We start from the raw sequence: 26,996 nt of genomic DNA, 5'->3' as shown, positions 1-26,996 counted from the left end.
AGAATCCAATCAACACCACATATTAACAAAGCCCACTAACAGGACTTTAGTGAAATCTCATCATCACTACTACTCTACCAACTGAAACCAATCATGGTGGTCTGGAACAAATTTTGATAATTAGCACACAAGCACTAAAAAAGAACCTTCCAGAGACCAGCTTTCCTCAAATATTATTCAATGGCAACATCAACTACAGAGGAATTTCTCAAAACTGCTAATTCTTTCTCCTAATTTCATGCCAGACTGGACAATCAAGGGTTCAGTCTACTGCTAACTTAGCATACAAACACACACCAGTCTTCTTTGGAAGATTTATTCCCCATGAAGGAACAACATGGTGCTCTGAACGTGGGCAGTTACTCATCCCTGCAGCTGGTCAGGTCATTCTTCCACTGGATATATAGTCTTTTCTGTGTTCAGACAATTCATTTCCTCAGTGGAATAACCCAGGATAACTTTACTAGCCCCCTGCCTGCTATTTCAGGCATGGATCCTCAACATGTGGTCCACCTGGCACTCCCACCCAGGTCTTAAAATCAAGAAAACCTGGAAATGAGAGAAGGTGCACTCAGAAATTTCGGTCCAGGGATTACAGTATCATGGTTTCTTTCAAACTGATGCAGTCCGCTACCCAGACAGACTTGCCATGCAATTATAGGTTTTAAATACACAGTAGGAACAACTGGTTGGCTCACGTGTAGAACTGATGCCTAGAACTTGAAAATCCTGCTTCTGAACACCAATAAAGACTGAGGGATAGGGAGCAAAGGAAGAGATCCTGGAAAGGAACAGGCATCAACTATTTGAAGAAGACTGGTATTGGTGTGATTAGTCAGTAGATAGCACCATAACTTAAAGGTAGGAACTTTCATTTTCAGATTTTATTTTTCCTTGGAATTTCAATGTTGTAGTCCATAAAAAAAAAAATCAGTGGAAAATGACACAAGAGAAAAATCTGAGAAAGCAATTTTCCACAGATGTTCTTGTTGTTTTAACATGGAAATTACCAGAAAAAAATAAAATAAAAAATGAAAATCAAGGTCCAGTACAGATTGGTAGCTAGGTGAAAAGACCATGGACGTTTTGTCTATGAAAAGAAAGGGGACTTATGAACCCTTAAAATCTATCCTTGATGCATTTATAAATAAGTATTTTTCAACATTTGCCTATCTATCAAGTTCCTAATAGCCAAAGCCAACGAAATACATTCAAGTCATTAAGGTAAAAAGGGAGAAAAGAAGAAAAATGCCCTTTTCTCACCTATTCTCAGATCCCTGATCTTTGATTTAAAAATGTACCTTCAGTTTTAGATCCAGAAGCGACTGAACTTGTGGTAAATTTATCTCGCCATCCCTTGATTTTAGTGAAATCATTAGTCTTTCCTGTCCTAGAAACAAATGGAAAGCCAGCATCTAGAAAGGAAAAATCAATTAAAACAAAGCAAATGAAAATTAATTTCTTGAATTAAACACAAATATTTAAACAGGAAAAGGCACATACAAAAGCCTAACATCATTATGCATTATTCAGTTTATTGCACAATCACTAAAATCCATTACTACATTTAGCATTGTGTTGAATTTGCAACATACAATGTACTGTTGGATATGACAAAAGTAATAAATTACTAAAACTGAACAGCAAAATAAGGATATATTTATTTTCCATCAATAATTAACCAAGTACATCTTTACAACCCCCACTTGCCAGCCTCCCTCAGAAAGGTTCAGACCCTACTCTAAACACTGAACTCCCTCCAGTAGAAGGCAACATGGACCACTCTCCACTGTTATCAAACACCTAAAATTGTGTTTGTGATCCTATTCTGTGTATATACTCTTTCCCCAAATCCAGGTTGAGATCCCAGTCAGTTTACAGTTTGTAACTTGATAGTGAATCCCCACATTGTTTTTCCCTGCGTGCAAGCTAAAACATTCTCACAACAAAATAGCAAGTTTCTTTACAGTAAGCAGAGTTGCTTACCTGTAACAGGTGTTCTCCTAGGACAGCAGGATGTTGGTCCTCACACATGGAGTGACATCATCAGATGGAGCCCAGCATGGAAAACTTCTGACAAACTTTCTAGAACTTTGACTGGCACACTGAGCATGCCCAACATGCCACTATCCGCACGGCCACAGGAGTTCCACCTTCAGTCTCTATACAGAGATTTACAAAAAATAAAACATACATAGTAGAAACCCAACTCTGCGGGGTGGCGGGCATGTTTCGTGAGGACTAACATCCTGCTGTCCTAGGAGAACACCTGTTATAGGTAAGCAACTCTGCTTTCTCCTAGGGCAAGCAGGATGACAGTCCTCAAACATGGGTGAATACCTAGCTGCAGGCTATTTCCGAACAGAGCAGACCAACAGATGCCAAACAAGTTCCAATGGGCACAACAACCTAGATGCTGTTGGTAACGGAGGAAGGCAGCCTGAATCCGAAAAACAGGACCCTAGGAGGAAGAGATAGGTTTAGACCTGAAAAAGTTTACGGAGGACAGACTGGCCGAAGCTATTATCCTGGCGGCCTCTGTCCAAGCAATAGTGAGCTGCGAACATATGGAGAGAACTCCACGTTGCAGCTCTGAAGTTCTCCACCACAGGAACTTCACACAAGTTAGCCACCGAAGTTGAAATGGCCCGAATGGAATGAGCTTTAACATGGCCCTCAAGCTGCAATCCTGCTTGCGCATAGCAGAACGAGATGCAGTCTGCTAGCCAGGTAGACAGCGTGTGCTTAGCCATAGCCACCCCCATTCTGTTCTTATCAAACAAGATAAAGAGTTGTGTGGACTGCCTATCGCCTGCCATCCTCTCAAGGTAGAACGCTAAGGCCCTCTTACAATCCAATGTATGCAAGGCCTGTTCACCTGGGTGTGAATGAGGTCTCGGGAAGAAGGTAGGGAGGATGATAAATTGGTTTAGATGGAAGTCCGATACCACCTTAGGCCAGAACTTGGGGCGAGTATGGAGAAAGCGCAGTTGCTTAACTGTAACAGGTGTTCTCCTAGGCCAGCAGGATGTTATAGTCCTCACATATGGGTGACATCTGATGGAGCCCAGCATGGAAAACTTTGACTGGCACACTGAGCATGCCTAGTGAGGTCTCCCTTAGCCTTGTAACAGAGAAAAAATATGAGTGAAAAAAAATAAAACAAAACAGAAGGAGAACCCAACTCCGCAGGGGTGGTGGGCGGAATTCCTGAGGACTAACATCCTGCTGTCCTAGGAGAACACCTGTTACAGGTAAGCAACTGCGCTTTCTCCTAGGACAAGCAGGATGGTAGTCCTCACATATGGGTGAATACCAAGCTCCAGGCTGTCCCCATCAGCCAGGTGCGACCAACAGATACCGAAACAAATTGCCAACAGGCACAACTGCGGTACTATTAGTCAGCAGAGGACAGCCTAGTTCCGACCAGGGGCTTTAGGTCGGAAGAGTTGAGTTTAAATCTGGAAGAGATCGTACAGGACGGACTGGCCAAAGGCACTGTCATGTCTACCATCTTTGTCCAAGCAGTAGCGGTCCCCGCTGCTGCATGGAAAATTTGGGCAACGGGAACCGCTCGCAGATGAGCCACAGACATTGCCATGGCACGCACAGAGTGAGCTTTGATACAGCCTGTCAACTGAAGGTCTGCATGCGCATAGCAGAAGGCGATGCAATCCGCCAGCCAGTTGGATAGAGTCTGTTTACCCACCGCTACTCCTAATCTATTGGTATCGAACAATACAAAGATCGGAGTGGAATGCCTGTGACCGTCTATGCGTTCTAAATAAAAAAAAAACAAAGCCCTCTTACAGTCCAAATTATGAAGAGCCCATTCCCCTGGATGGGAATGAGGCCTAGGAAAGAACGTGGGTAAAACAATGGACTGATTGATGTGGAAACCAGTCACAACCTTAGGTAGGAATTTATGGTGCATAGGAAAGACCACACGATCATGAAAAACCCTTCTGTAAGGCAGGTACATAACCAAGTCCTGAAGCTTGCTGACTCTACAAACCGAAGTAATCGCCACTAGGAATATAACTTTTCAGGTGAGGAACTTCGGGTCGCAGGAACGCAACGGCTCAAAGGGAGGACACATGAGCCACGCCAGGACAATGCTGAGGTTCCAGAACGCAATAGAAGGTGAAGAGGGGGCTTCAATTGAAGCAGACCCCTCATAAAGCATCCCACTAAAGGCTGCACCGATATGGGTGTGCCAGCAACACCTCAATGGTATGCACTAACGGTGCTAAGATGAACCCTGACTGAGCTGGTTTGAAGCCCAGACTTGAAAGGTGCCACATATAGTCCAACAGTTTGGGAAATGGGCATGTGAATGGATCCAAGTCACGCCCTGCACACCAGGTGGAGAATCTTCTCCATTCAAACTATAAGACTTCCTTGTGGAAGGCTTTCTAGAAGCCACCGGCACCTAGGAGACATTGTCTGAGAGGTCCAGGGGCTGAAGAACTAGGCGCTCAAAATTCACGTGGTTGATATACCACATCACAACTTGGTTGTCCGTCTGAATCATGACTTTCTTGTGTGACAAATGGTCTCAGAATGCCCAGAGGGCAAAACAGATCATCCAAAGCTCTAAAAGGTTTATCTGACAGCAGGCTCCTTGAGCGGTCCAGAGACCCCACGTGTGGAGGCCATCCACATGGGTTCCCCAGCCTTGAGGAGAGGAGACAGTGGTGAAGACCACTTGAGGAGGGGCAGCCTGGAAGGGAATTCCCCACTCCAAATTGGAGAGGTTTCTCCACCAGGAAAGAGATGCCCTCAGAGGTTCCGTGACGGAGAGACAGGTCTTGAGGTCCTGGGAGGTCGGTTGCCACTACGACCACAAGGTCCATTGTGCCCTTCACATGTACAAGTGGGTGAGAGGGGTAACATGGACTGAAGCCGCCATATGGCCCAACAACAGAGCAGAAGGTGGGCATTCACATGAAGGGCTGCTGTGCACGAAAGTTGCCAACAAGGCGAGTGCAAGAGCCCAATCGCAGTGCAGAAATGCTGCACCGTGTCAAGCCTGGCTCCTATAAAGTCCAGTTGGGGAAACAGGCAGAGGTGAGACTTTGGGTAGTTGATAACAAACCCCAAGGATTGCATGTCTGCATGTTCAGGGCCACTGTGCGGGAGTCGCTCTTGATCAACCAGTCGTCTAGATATGGGAAGATGGGCACCGCACGGTGCCAGAGGTATGCAGCCACCACCACTAGGCATTTGGTGAAATCGCGAGGGGCTGAAATCAACCCAAAGGGCAGTACTTTGTGCTGGTAGTGAACTTTCCCCATCATGAAGCAGAGGTATTTTCTGTGGCCGGGGAATATAGCTATGTGAGCATAAGCTTCCTTGAGATTGAGGGAATAGAGCCAGTCTCCTCTTTTGAGGAGGGGGGATCAAAGTGCCCAGAGAAACCATTTTGAACTTTTCTCTTAAGAGAAATTTGTTCAAAGCCCTGAGGTCGAGATTGGGGTGCAAGCCTCCGTTTCCCTTTGGTATGAGGAAATATCTCAAATAAAATCCTCTGCCCTGCTGAGGGTGTGGAATGGGCTCTACCACTCCTGCTGTGAGAAGGGTGATGAGTTCTGTCTGAAGTATGACCTGCTGGGCAGATGAACCCCACGATGGACATGGGGGAGAGTTCTCTGGAAGCCGTCTGAAATTGAGCCAGTACCCCTGACGGACTATGGTAAGGACCCACTGGTCCAAAGTGATGGCCCTCCAGTGGTGGGCAAAGTCGATAAGCCTGCCTCCTACTGGGGCATCTGGTACCGGGGGTACGTTTTGCTGACTCGTGCTCCCTCACCGCCAGTCAAAAGTCTATAGCTGGCTAAGGCCTAGATGCTCGCTGTTGACAGGAGCAGCCCCTGGAGCTAGTGCATGGCACGTGAGCCCGAGAGCAGGGACAGAATATTTCCTCTGCCTGTAGAAGGAATTCCTGGAGCTTGGCCTGGAAGATTTCTTGGCAGAGGAAGGAGCGCCTGAAGCGCTAATGGAGAGCTTTTGGAGGGTTTCGTGGTGGTCCTTCAACAGAGCTACCGCATCTCTGATATTGTCCCCAAAAAGGTTGTCACCTGTGCATGGGAGGTCAGCCAGCTTCTCCTGAACCTCTGGACGAAAGTTAGAAGCCCGGAGCCAGGCCATTCTACGGGCACCCATGCCCACGGCAGCTACTCAGACCACTGTCTCAAACTCTTCATATGTGGATCTCATCTCGTATTTGCCCGCCTCTAGACTCTGCAGGACAAGGGCAGAGAAAAACTCCTGTTGCTGATGCGGCAAGCTCTCTGCGAGGTCCTGGACCTACTTTCACAGGTTCCGGTTGTACTGGGTCATATACAACTGGGAGGCGGCAATATGGGCGATGAGTACAGCGCCCTTAAAGACCTTTCTGCCCAGAGCCTTGATCTTCCTATATTTTCACCCCGGAGGGACAGAGGCATGGGTACAGGAGTGCTTGGCCTTTTTTAGGCTGGACTCCACGACCACAGACTGGTGAGGGAAGTGCCACCTCTCGAATCCCAAGGCCTGCTGTACCAAAAAGGTGGCATCCGCCTTCCTATTAACTGGAGATATGGAGATCAGATGTTCCCACATCTGAAGGAGAAGATCCTTAAAGTTGTTGTGGATGGGAACCACCACAATTTCCTTAGGAGTGTCGACAAACTGGAGTACTTCCAACATCTTATATCGTGCATCCTCCTCCGTGAAGAGTTGGAAGGGAATAGCTTCGCCCATGGCCCTGACAAACCCAGCAAAGGAGAGGTCCTCTGGGGAAGACTGACGCCTTTCCTCTGGAGGAGAAGGTCGGAAAGAGGGTCGTCCAAGAATTTGGATGAAGACTCCGAGGAATCATCATCTCCCCACAGGTCATAAGAGCCTTCCTTCTCACTAAGGCCATTGCGGGGCTGGCACGGGTGAGGCCTGTGAAGAATCATAGCCTTAGGCCCCGAAGATTTCGAAGGCACAGACAGCACTGCGGGAATCTATGGTTCTCCCAGTAACGGGGGGGACCAGGGGCCGTGGGAGGCCAGAGGGCCTGGGCAAAGATTCAGGGAACAGAGGCCTTGGAAATGCAGCACCGGCTGTGTCTTCCTCCTCCTCGGATCCAATAAAGCAAGTGTTGCTTACCTGTAACAGGTGTTCTCACAGGACAGCAGGATGTTAGTCCTCACGTATGGGTGACATCATCAGTATGGAGCCCAATCACGGAAAACTTCTGTCAAAGTTTCCAGAACTTTGACTGGCCCCTACTGGGCATGACCAGCATGGCACTAACCCTGCAGCCAGCAGCGGTCCCCCTTCAGTCTTATTTGATAGCTACAGGCAGTGCCGAAAAAATAAAACAAGAAAACGTTACGAGCCCAACACCGCGGGGAGGCAGGCGGGTTTCGTGAGGACTAACATGCTGCTGTCCTGTGAGAACACCTGTTGCAGGTAAGCAACACTTGCTTTCTCACAGGACAAGCAGGATGGTAGTCCTCACATATGGGTTAGTACCGAGCTGAGGATGTCCTCACATGCACCAAAACGTACCCAACGACGTGCAACAGGCACAACAACTGGGGTGGAATTTGGTAGAGGGCATCCTGAACCCCACCGGGCAGGCGGAAGGGTGTTGGTACGTCACGTTGGAAATAGGTTACGCAGGACAGATTGGCCGAAGATGGAATCCTGTCTTCCGGCTTTGTCCAAGCAATAGTGGGCTGCGAAAGTGTGGCGAGAAACCCAGGTGGCAGCCCTGCAAATGTCAGGAAGTGGCACTGCTCGTAGGTGTGCTACTGAAGTCGCTATGGCCCTCACAGAGTGTGCTTTAACACGGTCTTGGAAAGGAATGCCTGCTTGCTGATAGCAAAAAGATATGCAGTCCGCCAACCAGGAGGAGAGAGTCTGCTTACCCACAGGTTGCCCTAATTGTTTGGGATGGAAAGAGACGAATAACTGAGTGCTCTTCCTGTGGGCAACTGTATGGTCTAGGTAGAACGCTAGAGCCCGTTTACAGACGAGGGTATGCAGAGCCTGTTCCCCTGGGTTGGAGTGGGGCCTGGGAAAGAAGATAGATAGTATGATGGATTGATTAATGTGAAACTCCGAAACTACCTAGGGAAGGTGAGTGCGGAGTACCGCCCGGTCCTGCAGGAGTTTAGTGGAAGGCGGATAGGTAACTAGGGCCTGTAACTCACTAACCCTAAGAACATAAGAAACATAAGAAAATGCCATACTGGGTCAGACCAAGGGTCCATCAAGCCCAGCATCCTGTTTCCAACAGTGGCCAATCCAGGCCACAAGAACCTGACAAGTACCCAAAAACTAAGTCTATTCCATGTAACCATTGCTAATGGCAGTGGCTATTCTCTAAGTGGACTTAATAGCAGGTAATGGACTTCTCCTCCAAGAACTTATCCAATCCTTTTTTAAACACAGCTATACTAACTGCACGAACCACATTCTCTGGCAACAAATTCCAGAGTTTAATTGTGCGTTGAGTAAAAAAAGAACTTTCTCCGATTAGTTTTAAATGTGCCCCATGCTAACTTCATGAAGTGTCCCCTAGTCTTTCTACTATCCGAAAGAGTAAATAACCGATTCACATCTACCCGTTCTAGACCTCTCATGATTTTAAACACCTCTATCATATCCCCCCTCAGTCGTCTCTTCTCCAAGCTGAAAAGTCCTAACCTCTTTAGTCTTTCCTCATAGGGGAGTTGTTCCATTCCCCTTATCATTTTGGTAGCCCTTCTCTGTACCTTCTCCATCGCAATTATATCTTTTTTGAGATGCGGCGACCAGAATTGTACACAGTATTCAAGGTGCGGTCTCACCATGGAGCGATACAGAGGCATTATGACATTTTCCGTTTTATTCATCATTCCTTTTCTAATAATTCCCAACATTCTGTTTGCTTTTTTGACTGCCGCAGCACACTGAACCGACGATTTCAACCCTGCGAGCTGAAGTGATAGCCAAAAGGAAAATCACTTTCCATGTGAGATATTTTAGGTCACAGGAGTGAAGAGGTTCGAACGGTGGTTTCATGAGCCGCCCGAGAACCAGATTAAGGTCCCAAGAAGGGGCCGGAGGACGTAAAGGTGGCTTGATATGGAGCAAGCCTTTAAGAAAACATGTTACGAGGGTTGTACCGATATAGGGACATCCCCGACACCTTTATGGAAGGCGGTTACCGCACTGATATGCATTCTGATTGAAGAGGTTTTTAAACCTGACTCAGACAAATGCCAGAGATAGTCCAAAAACCTTGGGATTGGACAGGAAAAGGGATCAAGGGACTGCGCAGTGCACCATGAAGTGTACCTTTTCCATTTATAGGAGTAAGATTTCCTTGTGGAAGGCTTTCGCGAAGCAATCAGGACACGAGAAACAGAGTCTGAAAGGTTAAGTGGCTGAAGGATTAACCTTTCAACATCCATGCTGTCAGGGACAAGGCCTGAAGATTGGGATGGCGTAGATATCCGTCGTTCTGAGTGATCAGAAGCGGGTCCTGTCCCAAGGGAATGTGCCTGCGGAGGAAAGTTCCTGGAGTATTGGAAACCATATGTGGTGTGGCCAGTGAGGTGCTATCAGGATCATGGTTCCCTTGTCCTGACAGAGCTTCACGAGAGTCTTCGAGAGAAGAGGAAGTGGAGGGAATGCATAAAGCAGACCGTTCGTCCACGACAGGGAGAATGCATCTCTGGGCTGAGAGCGCTCGCTCCGAATGAGGGAGCAGTAATTGTCTACTTTGTAGTTCTGAGGGGACGCAAAGAGGTCTATTTGGGGATAACCCCATTCATGGAAGAGAGAGGTCGCTACCGAGGGATTGAGAGACCACTCGTGCGGTTGGAAGACACGACTCAGTTTGTCTGCCAAGACATTGTGCACTCCCGGCAAGTAGGTGGCCCTGAGGTACATCGAGTGGGAGAGCGCTTCCGCCCAAATCTGCACAGCTTCCTGACACAGAAGGAAGGAACCTGTGCCTCCCTGTTTGTTGATGTACCACATGGCCACCTGATTGTCCGTCTGAATTAGGATGACGTGATTTGATAGGTAATCCTGAAAAGCTCTGAGAGCGTATCGCATTGCTCGAAGCTCCAGGAAATTTATCTGGTGTTTGGCTTCCTCTGGAGACCAAGATCCTTGTGTCTGTAGATCATTCACATGAGCTCCCCAGCCGAGGTTGGAAGCATCGGTGGTGAGAATGAGTTGAGGATCTGGTAGATGAAAGGGCAGTCCCTGGAGGAGATTGTTCTGATCTTTCCACCAGGCGAGAGACAGATGGAGTGCGTCGGTGATGTGGACAATGGTTGACAGAGACTGAGTCGCTTGAATCCATTGTGACCTCAGAGTCCAATGCATGACAATCGTGGCCAGACGGGCCATTGGAGTGAGATAGACTGAGGACGCCATGTGTCCGAGAAGGACAAGAAATTGCTGCGCCGTTGTTGTATACTGAGACTGCAACTGGTGAGCGAGAGACACGAGGGTTTGCACTCGTTGTTGAGGTAGAAAGGCTTTTGCCTGTAAGGTGTCCAAGCCTGCCCCAATGAAAGACAAGGTTTGAGATGGGGCTAAAAGCAAAATTGCTTACCTTGTAATAGGTGTTATCCCAGGACAGCAGGATGTAGTCCTCACATAAGGGTGACATCGGTAATGGAGCCCTATACGGAAAAACTTCTATCAAAGTTTCTATGAAACTTTTGACTGGCACCCAGAGTGCCTACTGAGCATGCCCAGAATGCCATGATATTCCCTGCCACAGGGGTCTCCCTTCAGTCTGTTTTGTAGCAATTAGCGTTAGCCAAAAAAATAAAATAATAAAAAGTATTGGATCCAAATCCGCGGGGTGGCAGGTGGGTTTCGTGAAAACTACATCCTGCTGTTCTGCGATAACACCTATCACAAGGTAAGCAATTTTGCTTTATCCCAGGACAAGCAGGATGCTAGTCCTCACATATGGGTGATTAGCAAGCTAGAGGCTGAGTCATTTTGTAGTGAAACAACGGTGAAGTATTGTTGTTGGAAATGAATCAGCCGAAAATCACAGCAGGTTGGATGTAGTAGGAGTTGGGATTAAGTTGGAAACAAGGTCTTTAAGACAGATTGTCCATAGGCTGAATCTTGTCTTCCTTCTTTGTCTAGACAGTAGTGAGCTGCAAAGGTGGGAAGAGAACTCCATGTTGCCGCTTTACAAATGTCCAGAATAGGTACAGAGCGAAGGTGTGCTACTGAGGTTGACATTGCTCTGACTGAATGTTCTTTTACTCGCCCTTGAAGAGTAAGGCCTGCTTTCTCATAACAAAACTGTATGCAATCCGCTAACCAGTTTGACAAAGTATGTTTACCCACTGCCTTACCTGGTTTGTTTGGATCATAAGATACAAAAAGTTGACTGGATTTCCTTTGGACCGCAGTGAGGTTTAAGTAGAAAGATAGAGCACGCTTTCAGTCCAAGGTATGTAAGGCTCTTTCTCCCTGGCGGGAATGAGGCCTTGGAAAGAATGTTGGTAAAACTATGGATTGGTTCAAGTGGAATTCCGTGACTACTTTAGGAAGGAATTTGGGATGAGTACGGAGGACCACCCTGTCATGTAGAAACTTTGTAAAAGGTTCTTTTGTGACAAGTGCTTGTAGTTCACTGATTCTTCTAGCTGATGTAATGGCTATGAGGAAGACAGTTTTCCATGTAAGAAATTTTAGGTCACAGGTATCTATAGGTTCGAATGGAGAACGCATGAGCCTGGTTAATATTACTTTTAGGTCCCATTGTATGCTTGGGGGATGAACTGGAGGTTTAAGGTGAGTTAAACCTTTCATAAATTTACTGACGAGAGGCTGTGTAGAGATAGGTGCATCTCCCAGCTTGTTATGGTAAGCTGAGATTGCACTCAAATGTACTCTTACAGATGAAGTCTGAAGACCAGAGTCTGAAAGATGGTATAGGTAATCTAGTAGTGAGGTAGTGGGGCAAGTGAAAGGATCAACAGATTTCTGAGTGCACCACAAAATAAACCGTTTCCATTTGTAGGAATAATTCTTTCTAGTGGAAGGTTTACGTGACGCTATAAGCACTTGAGATATAGTGGTTGGAAGATTGAGTGGTTGTAAAATCAAGCTTTCAACATCCATGCTGTCAGGGATAGGGATTGAAGGTTGGGATGGCGCAACCGACCCTGTTCCTGAGTTATGAGACTGGGAGCTACTCCCAGGCGAATGGGATTCCTGACTGAGAGGTCTAGCAGTGTGGGAAACCATACTTGTCGAGGCCAGTATGGGGCTATGAGTATCATGGTCCCTTTGTCTTGTTTCAGTTTCACTAGAGTCTTGGTTATGAGCGGTATCGGTGGATACGCGTATAGCAGGCCTGAGTGCCAATGGCGAGCAAAGGCGTCCTTTGGTAGGCTGTTCTTCTGCCATAGCAGGGAGCAATAATTGTTCACTTTGTAGTTCAGATGGGATGCAAAGAGATTTATTGTTGGTTGACCCCAATGTTGAAAGATCTTGGTTGCTATCGCTGGACCCAAGGACCACTCGTGTGGTTGAACTGACGACTGAGGCGATCGGCTATTATGTTGTGGATGCCTGCTAGGTAAGTGGCCCGCAGAAGAATTGAATGTGCTAGGGCCCAGTCCCAAATTTGTGCTGCTTCTGAGCAAAGGAGGTAGGAACCTGTTTCCCCCTTGCTTGTTGATGTACCACATGGCTACTGTGTTGTCTGTTTGGATCAGAACTGTCTTGTGTGAAAGGCAGTCCTTGAACGCATGCAGCGCATAACGTATAGCTCGAAGCTCTAGGAAATTTATCTGAAAAGAGGCTTCGGTCTTTGTCCACGTCCCCTGGGTCTTTAGATGACCAATGTGCGCTCCCCAACCTAAAGTGGACGCATCTGTAGTTAATGTTACTTGTGGAACTGGTTGCTGGAAAGGTAGACCTTTGAACAAATTGTTCATTGATGTCCACCAAAGGAGGGAAGAACACAGTTCTTGAGTTATTTGAATTTGAGAGGACAACGGTTGAATGGCTTGAATCCATTGTGTTTTGAGTGTCCATTGCATTAGTCGCATGGTCAATCTGGCCATGGGAGTGACGTGAACTGTGAAGGCCATGTGACCGAGGAAGGTGAGGCACTGATGAGCTGTGACTCGAGATTGAGTTCGGAAAGAATGTGCCAGGAGAATGAGTGTATGGGCACGGTCTCTTGGAAGAAATGCTTTTGCTATGGTGGTGTTTAAATCTGCACCGATGAATTGTAGAAGGTGAGATGGTGTGAAATGGGATTTCTGATAATTGATGAGAAACCCCAAGGAGTGAAGCAAGTTGACCGTGAGCTTGAGGGAATTGAGAGCTCCTTCTTTCGTCTGACTCCTGATGAGCCAATCGTCTAGATAAGGGAATACATGCACCTTTTGTTTGTGGAGGTGTGCCACCGCCAGACACTTTGTGAATACTCGAGGTGCTGAGGCTAGGCCAAATGGGAGCACTCGGTATTGAAAATGTTGTCCTTCGACCAGAAATCGCAAGTATTGGCGATGAGGAGGAAAGATGGGAATGTGAGCGTAGGCGTCTTGAAGATCTAGAGAGCAGAGCCAATCCCCTTTCTGAAGAAGGTAGCATGGTGCCTAATAACACCATCCGAAATTCTTCTTTTTTGAGAAATTTGTTGAGATTTCTGAGGTCTAGGATAGGACGTAGGCCTCCTGTTTTCTTTGGAATGAGGAAATAGCGGGAGTAGAATCCTCTGCCCTGCTGAGGCCTGGGAACTGGTTCTATGGCCCTGGCTCTCAGAAGGGTGGATAATTCTGTTTTTATAAGTTTGGAGTGGTGGTTCACTGTCCAAGAGGAGATTGGTGGAGTGTCTTTTGGTACAGTGAGAAAATTCAATCGGTACCCGTGAGCTGCAATGCAAAATACCCATTGGTCTGTAGTTATGGAGGTCCAGGCATGATGAAAAAAGGCTATGCGACCTCCTATTGGTAGGTTTGGGAATGGATTGAGGGATGGGCTTCTGCTCTCTGAGTATATTTCAAAACCCCGATGTTGATGCGGTCTGAGGAGGGGGTTGAGGCCTGGAAGGCCTTTGTCTAGACTGGGGACGCTGAGCTGGGCGAGATGGTCTTGCACGGCTTCTTGGAGGATAGTAGCGTTGTTGGCGGTAATATGGACACCTTGTATCCCGTCTGGGAAGTCTCCTGGAAGGAGGTTGAGACTCCTGAGGTATTAAGGAGAGCTGCTTTAGAGTCTCCGTATGCTCTTTTAAAGTGGCGATTGCTTCTTTCACCTTGTCTCCAAAAATAGTGTCTCCAAGACAAGGCAGGTCGGCCAGTCTCTCTTGTACCTCTGGCCTCAAATCTGATGCCTTAAGCCAGGCCCATCGACGAGCTGTAATACCTGAAGCTGACAGACGAGATGCCGTTTCAAAACTGTCATAAGTTGCCCTAACCTCATGCTTGCCTGCTTCTAGGCCTTTATACACCAGTTGAAAAAAGGCTTCCTGGTACTGATCAGGGAGTGTCTGGGTAAGCTCCTGGACCTGCTTCCAGAGATTACGTTGGTACTGGTTCATGAAGAGTTGATAAGCAGAAATTCGAGATACCAACATAGATCCTTGAAATACCTTACGTCCTAAATTATCAAGGAATCTATTTTCCTTTCCTGGTGGCATTGAGGAGTGAGTTTTCACCCTCTTAGCTTTCTTCTGTGCTGACTCAACTACCACGGATTGGTGAGGTAGCTGAGCCTTTTGGAATCCAGGAATTGGTTGAACAAGGTACGTCGCATCTGATCTCTTGTTGACTGATGCAAGTGATCCAGGATGTTCCCACATTCGGTACATGAGTTCTTGGAGCACCTCATGCACAGGCACAGCTAAAATTTCCTTTGGCGGATCTACGAATTGTAGGACCTCCAGTGTTTTTTGTCTGGAATCTATCTCCGACTGTAGCTGGAAAGGGATAGTCTCCGCCATGTCCTTTACGAAGTTGGAGAATGACAAATCCTCCGGAGGAGACTTTCTACGGTCCTCAGGAGGTGATGGTTCGGAAAGCATATATCTGTGTCAGTATCTGTACCCGTGTCCCTTGGGTGCAATACTGGCTGTGGCCTAGAAGGCATCGATGATGGAACCTTTGGGATTGATGGAAATAGAGGAGAGTGTGGATGATGAGGCCTAGGAACTCCTGAAGGTCCTGGAATGGGTTCTTCCTCGATGTCTTGAGGTTTCTTGGACATGGCATCGATCAAAGTATCCAATTTTTGCATCAGAGGTTGGAAAAAAGATACCTCTAGGGCTGGCATCAATGGAGTCATCGGAGGAAACGATGCCGGAATCGAAGGTGGCACCGATGGCGACATCGGCATCGACGGTAACGAATCCAATGGCACCGGAGCCGGTGTCGATGGCAAAGTCGGTGCCGCTGGCTGTATTGGCATCGTGTCGAGGAGTGCTTGTCGTACCGCTGAAAGGATATATCCATCAAGTTCCGCCCGCATAGCTGATGGGATCAGAGCAGCTATGGGGGGAGGCGGTGATGGCGATGCCGGTACCTCCTCAGAGCCCTGAGGAGGTACGGTACCCTGCACCGATACCGGTGGGGATCGCCCTGGAATCGTAGGCCTCGAAGACTCCACGCTCAGCCGAGCTTTCTTAGCGGAGGAGGCCGATTCCGTCGATGACGTAGCGGGCACCGGTTCGATGGTTGAGACGTGCGGGCGTCGATGCCGATGCTCTTTTGATTTCTCACTGCCTGATGTGGACACCTTCGACGCTGTCGAGGGGGAGAGAGTGGAAGCATCTCCGGCCTCACCTGGAAGTCATTTTTTAAGGATTACCTTATGAATTGACCCGGAGGAAGACGATTGGGCTGACGTCGATGGTGCTGGGAGCAATTGAATTTTGAAAAGGTGCTCCATCTTCTCCATCCGGAGAAGACGTCCCTTCGATGTCATCTTGGCACAGAGATTGCAGGACCTGACATCGTGTTTTTCGCCCAGGCAGAGCACACATTCCTGGTGCGGGTCCATTATGGACATGTTTCTGGCACAATTTGGGCACTTTTTGAAACCCGAGGCCATTTTAGTCGGACAGCCGTCGACTATGGCTCGAAAAGACGGTACGGAACAGACGAAAATGAAAGAGAAAAACTTACCGTGATGCTAAGTAAAGGAGACCCTTGCGGTAGGAAGTTTTTCTAACTTTTTTCGAAAAGTTTTAAAGTGTAGTGAAAAATCACCACAGGACTCCAATTTAACCATGAGGCTAACGGCTCCGCGGAAAAAAGAAGACTGAAGGGAGACCCCTGTGGCAGGGAATATCATGGCATGCTGGGCATGCTCAGTAGGCACTCTGGGTGCCAGTCAAAAGTTTCATAGAAACTTTGACAGAAGTTTTTCCGTATAGGGCTCCATTACCGATGTCACCCTTATGTGAGGACTAGCATCCTGCTTGTCCAGGGATAATAGGATTTCTCATAATTGACGAGAAATCCTAGAGAGATTAGAGTATGTAGAGTCAAATCCAGGGATGACCGAGCTGGGATAGGGCCCTGATTAACCAGTTGTCTAAATAGGGGTAGACATGAACACCTTCTTTCCTGAGAAAAGCTGCGACAGCTACGAGACATTTGGTAAAGACTCGTGGTGCCGATGCTAGGCCGAATGGAAGCACCCGGTATTGATAGTGCCTTGGGCCTACTAAAAACCTGAAGTACTTGCGATGAGCTTGAGTTATCGCGATGTGGGTGTATGCATCCTGGAGGTCCAGAGAGCAGAGCCAGTCTCCTCTTTGTAGAAGAAGTAGAAACGAGCCCAAGGTTACCATTTTGAACTTTTCCCGCTGGAGGTACTTGTTGAGGGCACATAGGTCCAGAATTGGACGAAGCCCCCCGGATTTTGGGGGGATCAAAAAGTACCGGGAATAGAACCCTAGGCCTTGTTGTGAAAGAGGAACGGGTTCTATTGCTCTTAACTGGAAAAGAAGGGAAACCTCCTGCTCCAGAAGGACAGAGTGGTCGGTTACTCTCCACGCTTGTGGGGGTGGGGAGTCTGGTGGAACAGCAAGAAAATTCAGATGGTAACCCTGAGCAATGATTGCCAGCACCCATTGGTAGGTTGTGACTGATTGCCATATTCCATGAAAGTGGAATAATTGGCCTCCCACTGGTATGCTTGGCAGAAGGATCAGGCTGCTGCTCTCCAAGTGAAAGTCAAAAACCTGAAGCAGGCCCCGTCTGGGGAGCTGCTTGTGGCTTTTGCTTCCGGGGCTGGCGAGGCTGAGATTTTTGATAAGGCCTCATAACTCGGGACCTTGTTGATGGGGGATAGTACTTCCTTGGACGGAAGAATGACTTCTTGGATTCCTTCTTGAAGGGCTGTCTAGAAGGGAAGTCAGAAGGCATCGATGAGAGCTGTTTGAGGGTCTCATGATGGTCCTTTAACTCAGCCACAATTTGCTGAATTTCTTCACCGAATAGATTATCTCCTATACAGGGCAGGTCAAAAAGCCTGTCTTGTACTTCTGGGCGAAGGTCAGAAGACTTGAGCCAGGCCCAGCGTCTTGCCGAAATGGCAGTTGCAGACACTCTAGTGGAGGTGTCGAAGATATCATAAGCTGTTCGTATCTCATGCTTCCCTGCCTCAAAGCCCTTGTTGACAAGGGTTTGAAGATGCTCTTGGAATTGGTCAGGCAGGGTTTCAGAGAAGTCCTGTATTTGCTTGAAAATGACCCTATTGTATTGGGTCATGTACAGCTGATAAGAAGCAATTCTGGAGATGAGCATGGCCCCTTGGAACACTCGTCGACCAATATTGTCTAGGAATTTGTGTTCCTTGACAGGAGGGATAGAGGAGTGTGGCTTCGTCCTTTTCGCTTTCTTTTGAGCTGATTCTACCACAACTGAGTGGTGGTCAAGCTGAGATTTTTGAAAGCCCGGGGCTGACTGTAATAGATAAGTAGTGTCAGCTTTTCTGTGTACTGGGGCAATAGATCCAGGATTTTCCCAGTTCTTTTTGAGGAGGTCAAGAAGAACTTGATGAATGGGAATAGAAGTGATCACTTTAGGGGCATCCAGGAATTGGAGAAGTTCCATCATCTGGTGCCTATCATCTTGCTCCGTCTGAAGCTGAAAAGGGACCAATTCCGACATTTCCTTCACAAAAGTTAATGAAAGAGAGGTCCTCTGGAGGAGAACGCTTTCTACTTTCAGTAGGAGAAGGAGGTGAAGGTAAATCATTGGTGTCTGTGGAAGTATCATCACCCCAGGTGTCATAAGGATCAGCAGGCTGACCTGTAGGACGAGAAGGGGGTTGGATACCCGAAGGGCCCGGCTGAGGCTCCGAGAAAATCGAAGGAATCGCCGGGGGCATCGGTGCCAGCATCGAAGGCATCGATGGCACCGATGTGCATATCGCCCCCGATGAATGAATCGGTGGCGAGGGACGACATGGCATCGATGGCTGAGGCAATACCCCCCCGAAGGAGGAATGCGGAAAGGTGTTTCTCCTCCCGATGAAGCAGTCATCGGGGAGCGCACCGGAGCCATTGGAGACCCGGGAATCACCGGTGGAAGGGCTGTTATGAGCGCCTCCATCTGGGATAGCAGCGGTGACAGCACTGCTGGAATCGGGTCGATGACCGGTTCCACTCTCAGTGCCGGTGTCTGTGCCGGAGGGACCTGGAGTCGTTGCATCGCCTTGTCTATGGCCTCCTGGACCAGCCAGTCCAGTTCTTCCCGGAGACCTGGGGCAATCAGCTCCGGCTCCGTGACAGAAGAGGGAGGCTGAGGCACAGTCGGAGGGACCACCTTTACAGGTGGAATCGCGACTCCCAAACCCCGATCGGGTGAGGGTGGCCTCGATGTCCCAGTCGCAGGAGTGGTCGGTGCCGCTCCTGGACGGGGCTTCTTCGACGGTGGCTCGGACGGTGGCGAGGTCGATGATTTCGCTCCCTCGACGGTCTGAGACTTACGATGCCGATGGCGATGCTTCTCCCTACGATCCCCTCGATCCTGAGGGGGAGAAACGGGAGTCGATGGCCGTGAAGACATCGATAGCGGGTGGTCATCGGATGGTTGTTGATGGTATGACTTCGACGGTGCCGGTTCTGATGACGTCGATGCGATGGACGGCGTCGGGGTGTGAGCACAGAAAAGGAGTCCCATCTTCTCCATTCTGGCCTTTCGATCTTTCGGTGTCATAAGGGCACATTTGGTGCAAGTCAGGACATCATGCTCACGGCCTAAACACATTACACAGACTCCATGAGGGTCTGTGATAGACATGGTACGAGTACAGTCCGGGCACCGACGAAAACCCGATGCCATGGCCATAGAAAAATCGAGCCGCGAGGGCCAAACTCGACGGTAATCGACGAAAAAACGGTGAAAAACTTACCAGAGTACTGCGACTTGAGAAAAGTTAGAGGAGGGTCCCCTGTGGGGCGAAGTAATTTTAATTAAGTCCGTGAGGAAAATTCCTGTCAGGAATCTCTTCAGAGCTCCTAAACCGCGAGGCTACTGCTGCGTGGAAAAAAGAAGACTGAAGGGGGACCCCTGCTGGCTGCAGGATTAGTGCCATGCTGGGCATGCCCAGTAGGGGCCAGTCAAAGTTCTGGAAACTTTGACAGAAGTTTTCCGTGATTGGGCTCCATCCTGATGATGTCACCCATATGTGAGGACTACCATCCTGCTTGTCCTGTGAGAATAGGGATTGCTCTCAAGTGGGGCATCAGTGGCCACTGGAGAACCGAAGGAACCTTGGGCAATGGTTGCATCGGGTTAGTGCCAAGAAAGATGTCCAGATGCTCGAGCTGGGGCGCCAAGATAGATGGCTCAGGCTCCAGTACCGGTGTGAGGGCCGGTGGCGGCTCAACGCTCTGCAGAGCTCAGAGCACCGCACTCTGCGGTCCAACTCTTCCTGATAGTCCGGTGAAGCCAGGACTGAGGGAGGGGATGAGGCGTCACCGGTGCTTCCTCGGTTCTCCGAGAAGGCACGGTACCCAGCACTGATATCGGTAGGTAATGCCTGGGACTCCCGGGTATATCAAAAGGATGGGGCCTCCGAGCCACTGGATCACTTCAGTGGCGGTATGGTAGCCGCCAGTACTGCACCAGAACCGGAGCTGCGCGCCAACAGCGACCGGTATCTATGCTTGCAGGATTTCCCACGGTGCTCGGCCCGGTCTTTCCCCTGCCCCGAGGAAGCAAAGGATCCCAATGTCCTGGAAACCGGCGAGATCATGGAAGACCGATCGCCGTTCCCTCAGTCTTTTGAAGATGCAGAGTAGCAACGAGAGGGCATGTATCGAGTGGTTCCCCTCGACCCCCCCCCCCCCCCGGTGTCAAGGACTCTGACACGGGTGTGGATGAAGCAGACGTTTTGAAACCAAAAAGTTTCTCCATTTTGTCCAGGTGAATGCAACAGTCCTTGGGAGTCATCTGGTCACACAGTTGACACCCTTGGATGTCGTGTGAGGCCCCCAGGCAGAGGATGCAAACCTCATGCGGATCTGTGATGGACATGGTCCACGGGCACTTGTGAAAGCCGGACGACGCCATGAAAAATAACTGGCACGCAGTCGTTGCCTGGGGGACACTGAGAAGTAGGATACTGGGAATAGACCGTAAATAGGAGAAAAAATGTTTTCTACCTACTGCGCCAAGGAGATGCAGCAACCGCAAAAGGGGATCCAACGATGGAACATGAAAAATCCCTATTTTAGCCACAAGAAAAACGAAATGGAAGCAGAGCTCCAAGAACTGCAAGGCAACTGCACCGTGTAAAGAGAGAGACTGAAAGGGGACCTCACGTGTAAATGGCATGCTGTGCACGCTCAGGGTGCCAGTCAAAGTTTCTAGAAATGTTGACAAACGTTTTCCATGCTGGGCTCCATTGGATGATGTCACCCATATGTGAGGACTACCATCCTGCTTGTCCTAGGAGAGCCACCCTATATGGTGGGTACCTCACCAATGCTTGAAGTTTGCTGACCCAAGGCGCTGAGGTGACAGTAACCAAGAATATGACCTTCCAGGTCAAATATTCCAGGTCAAACGAGCGCATAGAATCAAATGGATCCTTCATAAGGCAAACCAAGACCATATTAAAGTCCCAGGATACAAATGGAGAGCAAAGAAGAGGCTTCAACTGAAGCAGAGCACGCACGAAACACCCGACCAAGGGTTGTCTGAGACAGGCGTACCATTCACCCCGTAACATGCCCCAATGGCACAGAGATGCACTCTGACTACATTGGTCTTTAAACCAGCTTCCAACAGGTGCAACAGGTAGTCCAAGAGCTTCAGGGTGGAGCAAGTAAACAGATCCAACCCATGCTGCTCTCAGACAGCAAACCTTCTCCACTTCAGGCTGTATGACTTTCTAGTCGAAGGTTTCCTGGAGGCAACCAGAACCTAGGATACATAGTCAGACAATGCCAGGGGCTGAAAGACTAGCCTTTCAACATCCAGACCCTCAGAGACAACACTCTAAGGTTTGGATGGCACATCCTGCCCTGATCCTGTGTGATTAGGGTCAGAGAGATGCCCAGACTGATCGGGTTCTGGACTGAGAGGTCCTGCAGGAACGGGAACCAAACCTGCCGCAATCAACAGAGGCTATGAGGAAAATGGTTCCCCCATCCTGCTGGAGATTCGGCAGTGTCTTCATCACCAGCAGGAGAGGAGGATACGCATACAGAAGCCCCTTGCCCCAATGGCTAGAAAAGGCGTCCGAGGCTGGATTGCTGTCCTTCCCGTAAAGAGAGCAAAAGGACTCCACCTTGTTGTTGCAGGGGGAGGCAAATAGATCCACATCTGAAGTTCCCCAAAGACGGAAGAATATGTTTGCCACTGCCGGGTCCAGGGTCCACTCATGAGCCCAAAAGGCCCAACTGAGGCGCTCTGCCACTACATTCTCCGTCCCCGCCAGGCAGACAGCTCAAAGTAATATATTCTGAGAGATAGCCCAAGATCAAATCTAAACAATCCCGTGCCTCCCTGCTTGTTGATGTACCACATCACTACCTGATTGTCGGTCTGGATGAAAACAGATTTGGTTACCAAGTGGTCCCAGAACACCTACAGGCTGTAACGGATCCCTTGGAGCTCCAGGGAGTTGATTTGGCACCAAGCCGACAACAGGCCCTGGGTGCGGAACCCTTCCATGTGGGCACCCCATCCCAGTGTGGAGGCATCTGTGGTGAGGACAACCTGGAAGGAGGGAGATTGAAAAGAACCCCCTGTTCCAGATTGGATAGGTCCTCCCACCAGGACAAGGAAATCTAAGAACATAAGAACTTGCCATGCTGGGTCAGACCAATCCTGGTTTGGCCTCTGTTTCCAACAGAGGCCAAACCAGGCCACAAGAACCTGGCAATTACCCAAACACCAAGCAGATCCTATGCTACTGATGCAATCAACAGTGGTGGCTATTCCCCAAGTAAACTTGATTAATAGCAATTAATGGACTTCTCCTCCAAGAACTTATCCAAACCTTTTTTGAACCCAGCTACACTAACTGCACATCCTCTGGCAACAAATTCTAGACCTTAATTGTGCATTGAGTGAAAAAGAATTTTCTCTGATAAGTATTAAATGTGCTACTTGCTAACTTCATGGAATGCCCCCTAGTTCTTCTATTATCCGAAAGTGTAAATAACCGATTCACATCTACTCGTTCAAGACCTCTCATGATCTTAAATACCTCTATTATATCCCCCCTCAGCCGTCTCTTCTCCAAGCTGAACAGCCCTAACCTCTTCAGCCTTTCCTCATAAGGGAGCTGTTCCATCCCCTTTATCATTTTGGTTGCCCTTCTCTGTACCTTCTCCATCGCAACTATATCTTTTTTGAGATGTGGCGACCAGAATTGTACACAGTATTCAAGGTGCGGTCTTCACCATGGAGCAATACAGAGGCATTATGACATTTTCCGTTTTATTAACCATTCCCTTCCTAATAATTCCTAACATTCTGTTTGCTTTTTTGGCTGCTGCAGCACACCGAGCCAACGATTTTAAAGTATTATCCACTATGATGCCTAGATCTTTTTCTTGGGTGGTAATTCCTAACATGGAACTTAACATCGTGTAACTACAGCAAGGGTTATTTTTCCCTATATGCAAAACCTTGCACTGTCCACATTAAACTTCATCTGCCATTTGGATGCCCAATCTTCCAGTCTTGCAAGGTCCTCCTGTAATGTCTCACAATCCACTTGTGATTTAACTACTCTGAATAATTTTGTATCGTCCTCAAATCTGAGAACCTCACTCATCGTATTCCTTTCCCGATCATTTATAAATTTATTTATTTAAAACTTTTCCATACAGTCGTATAGTAGAGCACCATCACAACGGTTTACAGTTAGGCACAAATATGTGGTTTCTAAGTTATCCAAAGGGTGCCATTATGATACGGTTACATAGTTCGATAATATACTCTAAATGGGAATGGGTGTGGTTACCATTTACTATTAACCGTCTTTATAATTTAATACTTAAATATATTGAAAAGCACCAGTCCAAGTACAGATCCCTGATGCACTCCACTATTTACCCTTTTCCACTGAGAAAATTGACCATTTAATCCTTCTGTTTCCTGTTTTTTAATCAGTTTGTAATCCATGAAAGGACATCGCCTCCAATCCCATGACTTTAGTTTTCTTAGAAGCCTCTCATATGGGACTTTGTCAAACGCCTTATGAAAATCCAAATATACTGCATCTACCAGTTCACCTTTATCCACATATTTATTAACCCCTTCAAAAAATGAAGCAGATTTGTGAGGCAAGACTTCCCTTGGGCAAATCCATGCTGACTGTGTTCTGTTAAACCATGTTTTTTAAATGCGCTGTATTTTGATCTTTAGAATAGTTTCCACTATTTTTCCCGGCACTTAAATGAGGCTCACTGGTCTATAGTTTCTCCTGCTTGTCCTAGGAGAATCATCTTATCCTCATTTAATATAAAATCCACAAAATAAACCATACAGGTACATGCTAATCTATATGTCCAGCAGCTTCCTGCTACTGAGTACAGGCTTTCCTGTGTGCTGCAAGTATTCATTTTGCGGGCTATAAGAGATTTTCCTGTATCATTTCTCTTACCCTTTAACCCTGAGCCTGTCCCATCAAGTGGCATGGACAGAGTCTAGAACATATATGCATTGTACTGGTCAGGAGGTAGTGCAGTGGCACAACAGTCAGGGCACATTCCCATCCAGGGGGACTTTGGACACTGACATTACAGAATCACTAGTCGGAGTATGAAAAGCCAAGCCTAAAAACAAACCTGGATCTCCCATGTAGCAGTGCTTCTGAATCACTGGGTGGTCCTCAATTTTAGACGTTAAATGACAAGAGAGCTCTCTGTCATGGACTTACCTAAAGCTCCAGGGGAACTACAACTGTTCCATGTAGTATGCCTTTTATAATAAGGCAATGGCAGCTGTACGCCCAAATATTTCAAGTCAATGCTCACTGTTGGATCCACAAAGCTCAGTTTCAAACCCACTGCAAGAAAAAAAGAGCATTGAAGCTTTTCAATTCAGTTACAAAAGTAAAGAGGTTAGAACATAATGGAGTAAATTTTCAAAGCCTAAGCACATATTACACAGGCAGAATTAATCTGCAAAGATCAGCCATATACAGTTACGTGGATTTTTAACCACCAGAATATATGTGCGTACTTTTGGCCACACAGAAGAGGCATTCCACAAGACATGTTATATGTAGATTTGTAAACCTTACACATATACATTTTCAAAAAAGTACATGCATAGCAGCCAAGCCACTACTGTGCAGTCTATGCCATTGTTTAACAGTGTGAAAATGTACACACACACACTTTTAGCTGTAACTTGTGTTTGAAAATTATAAGGGTTTATGCAGCGTGTATGTGGCGGGAGGTGGGGGAGAACTTGCAACAAAAAAAGAATAAGCCAGCTACCAAGCAAACCTGTTCTCAAGTTTTATGTGAAGGTACATGCGTACCAAGACAGATTTGTATACCTAGCATTACTGATTCAAAATAAAATTCATCTCTCAAAGTAATTTATAGATAGTAACATAGTAATGGTGGCAGTAGTTACTGCTGCTCCATGCAGGTTACCCCCACGTTTCTGTTAAGGGTAGTAACTGCCACTCCGTGTATATTTTGCATTTGAAAACAAACTGGATACGATGCTGGCTAGATAACTGTAAAACATGCCAGATCATCAACATTTATTTAATCAATTAGAGATCATACAGGTCACAATAAAATTCATACTGAGATACAGGCTTATAAATATTATTTTGGGGGGGGGGGAGAAGGGCTGGGATTTTAAAATTTTCCATATTGGTTGTAAATACGGTGGGAGCTTTTTACCTGCTGACTTTACACTAATTCTCAACATGAACATACACACATGCATTCCTTTTGAAAACTATGCCAGAAAAACTACCCGTACACATTTAGATCTCCTAATCTATGCGGGTGGTTTTTCGAAGAAAAACTGTGTATACTTCTGAAAATTAAAAAAGTATCAACATAAGTGCAAACCCCTCCCCAAACCTACCTCTGAGAAAGTCTCTTCATACTGCAAGTAAAATATGTGCACAGACCCCTTGCATGTACTTTTTCACATACATATAGAAGACCATTTTCTAAAATTGCATTTCCACAGGTAAAGCATGGTTTTACCCACAGAAATAGCTTTGGAAAATCACCTTAAGACTTAGTTGATTCAAACAAATCAGTGAAAATTTCTTTCTGGGATGGAAGTCCAGAATAGGACATTGATAAATTAGGGTGGATTTAAGGAATAGGCAAAATTTAAACTATGCACAACTTTGAAACAGTGCAACTTTTGCTCAAGGTTTCAATTTCCTGGAGCTTCTGGAAAGGAAAAAATTACACAAAAATTATTCGAGTGTGGTAATGACCATAAGAATTTAATAAAGAGTTCAGAACTTCAAAATTAATATGCAAGCAAAACACATAAAAAGCTCTGTAGGAATTTTGCCTGCTCCTTAAATGTGGCTCTTCAGGGTTCACAGCAACATGATGCTGGCCCAGCTCTGAGATTTCCATACTAGCCTGACAACAAATTTGTCTAATATCTCATGGATTTCCAGGACAAGATTTGTCTCAGTGCTGTGGTTGTGCATGGCTATAATTCCTTCGTATCTTCAACTAAATGAAGTTGGATTACTGGAGATCCCTACCCTTAATCAGGGCAATAAACTTGATAAAGAAGATTATATTGTCCTGGTGCTAGTATATTTTCCAAGCATTCCAGAGTAAAATAAAAAGATAACTGGTTGGAAAACAAATAGAGCAGTTGGAAATTTCTTGCAGAATGATAAAAACTTATAAGAGTTCATCTGAATAAATTATGTCTTCCATATAGTGAATGCAGATTAGTATTAGTACATAAAAATAATGGTCATTAGGACTGCACTACAATACTGGTTTAAACAGAAACCTGCCAACCTGCCAATACTGGTTTAAACAGAAACCTGCCAACATTGCATGGGAAACGCAACAGGAATATGCTGCCAATACTTTAACAGAACAACTGTATGTAGAAAGAAAACAAAATGTGGAATATTATGCTACAAGTATAGACACAGCTAATGTAATTTGGAGAAAGGTATTGAACAAACTATGGGGATGAAGAAATCACAATCTAGAAATTACCATATAAAATGTTTGAAGAGATTTCCAACTGAGTATTTTTATGGGAAAAAATAAGGTAATGAGAATTAAAGACCTATATAACGATGTGTGATAGAGTCTATATCCTATACAATAGACCACACCATAAGAAAGCTGGTGAAGTGATCAACTGGCATTACAAAAAACAGAAGACAGCAGGCCCCAGGGAAAAGATTAGAGAACCAATAAACAAAGATGACAAAACTGAATTTAGAAGAACCTGAGGTGTGTAAACCACAGCAATTAGCCAAACTCTGCTAATTATACTATTTATTTTAAATCATTTATTTAAATCGCACATTCC

At 46.9% G+C, this 26,996-nt stretch overlaps 1 protein-coding gene across 7 annotated transcripts in view; it reads right to left on the bottom strand.

Annotated features, from left to right (window-relative positions):
- MGA (MAX dimerization protein MGA) overlaps window positions 1–26,996 on the bottom strand; it is a 660,453-nt gene that overhangs the window by 432,002 nt on the left and 201,455 nt on the right. For all 7 annotated transcript variants that reach the window (XM_029598656.1, XM_029598662.1, XM_029598663.1 and 4 more), the window contains exons 6-7: window positions 24,376–24,504; window positions 1,302–1,415 (exon numbers count right to left, since the gene is read on the bottom strand). In XM_029598656.1, coding sequence (XP_029454516.1) covers window positions 1,302–1,415; window positions 24,376–24,504 — 243 coding nt within the window. The remainder of the gene's footprint in view (window positions 1–1,301; window positions 1,416–24,375; window positions 24,505–26,996) is intronic.

This window comes from Rhinatrema bivittatum, chromosome 4 (assembly GCF_901001135.1).
Source record: "Rhinatrema bivittatum chromosome 4, aRhiBiv1.1, whole genome shotgun sequence".
Taxonomy (NCBI): Eukaryota; Metazoa; Chordata; class Amphibia; order Gymnophiona; family Rhinatrematidae; genus Rhinatrema; species Rhinatrema bivittatum.
This window is presented reverse-complemented; position numbering and strand designations above follow the sequence as displayed.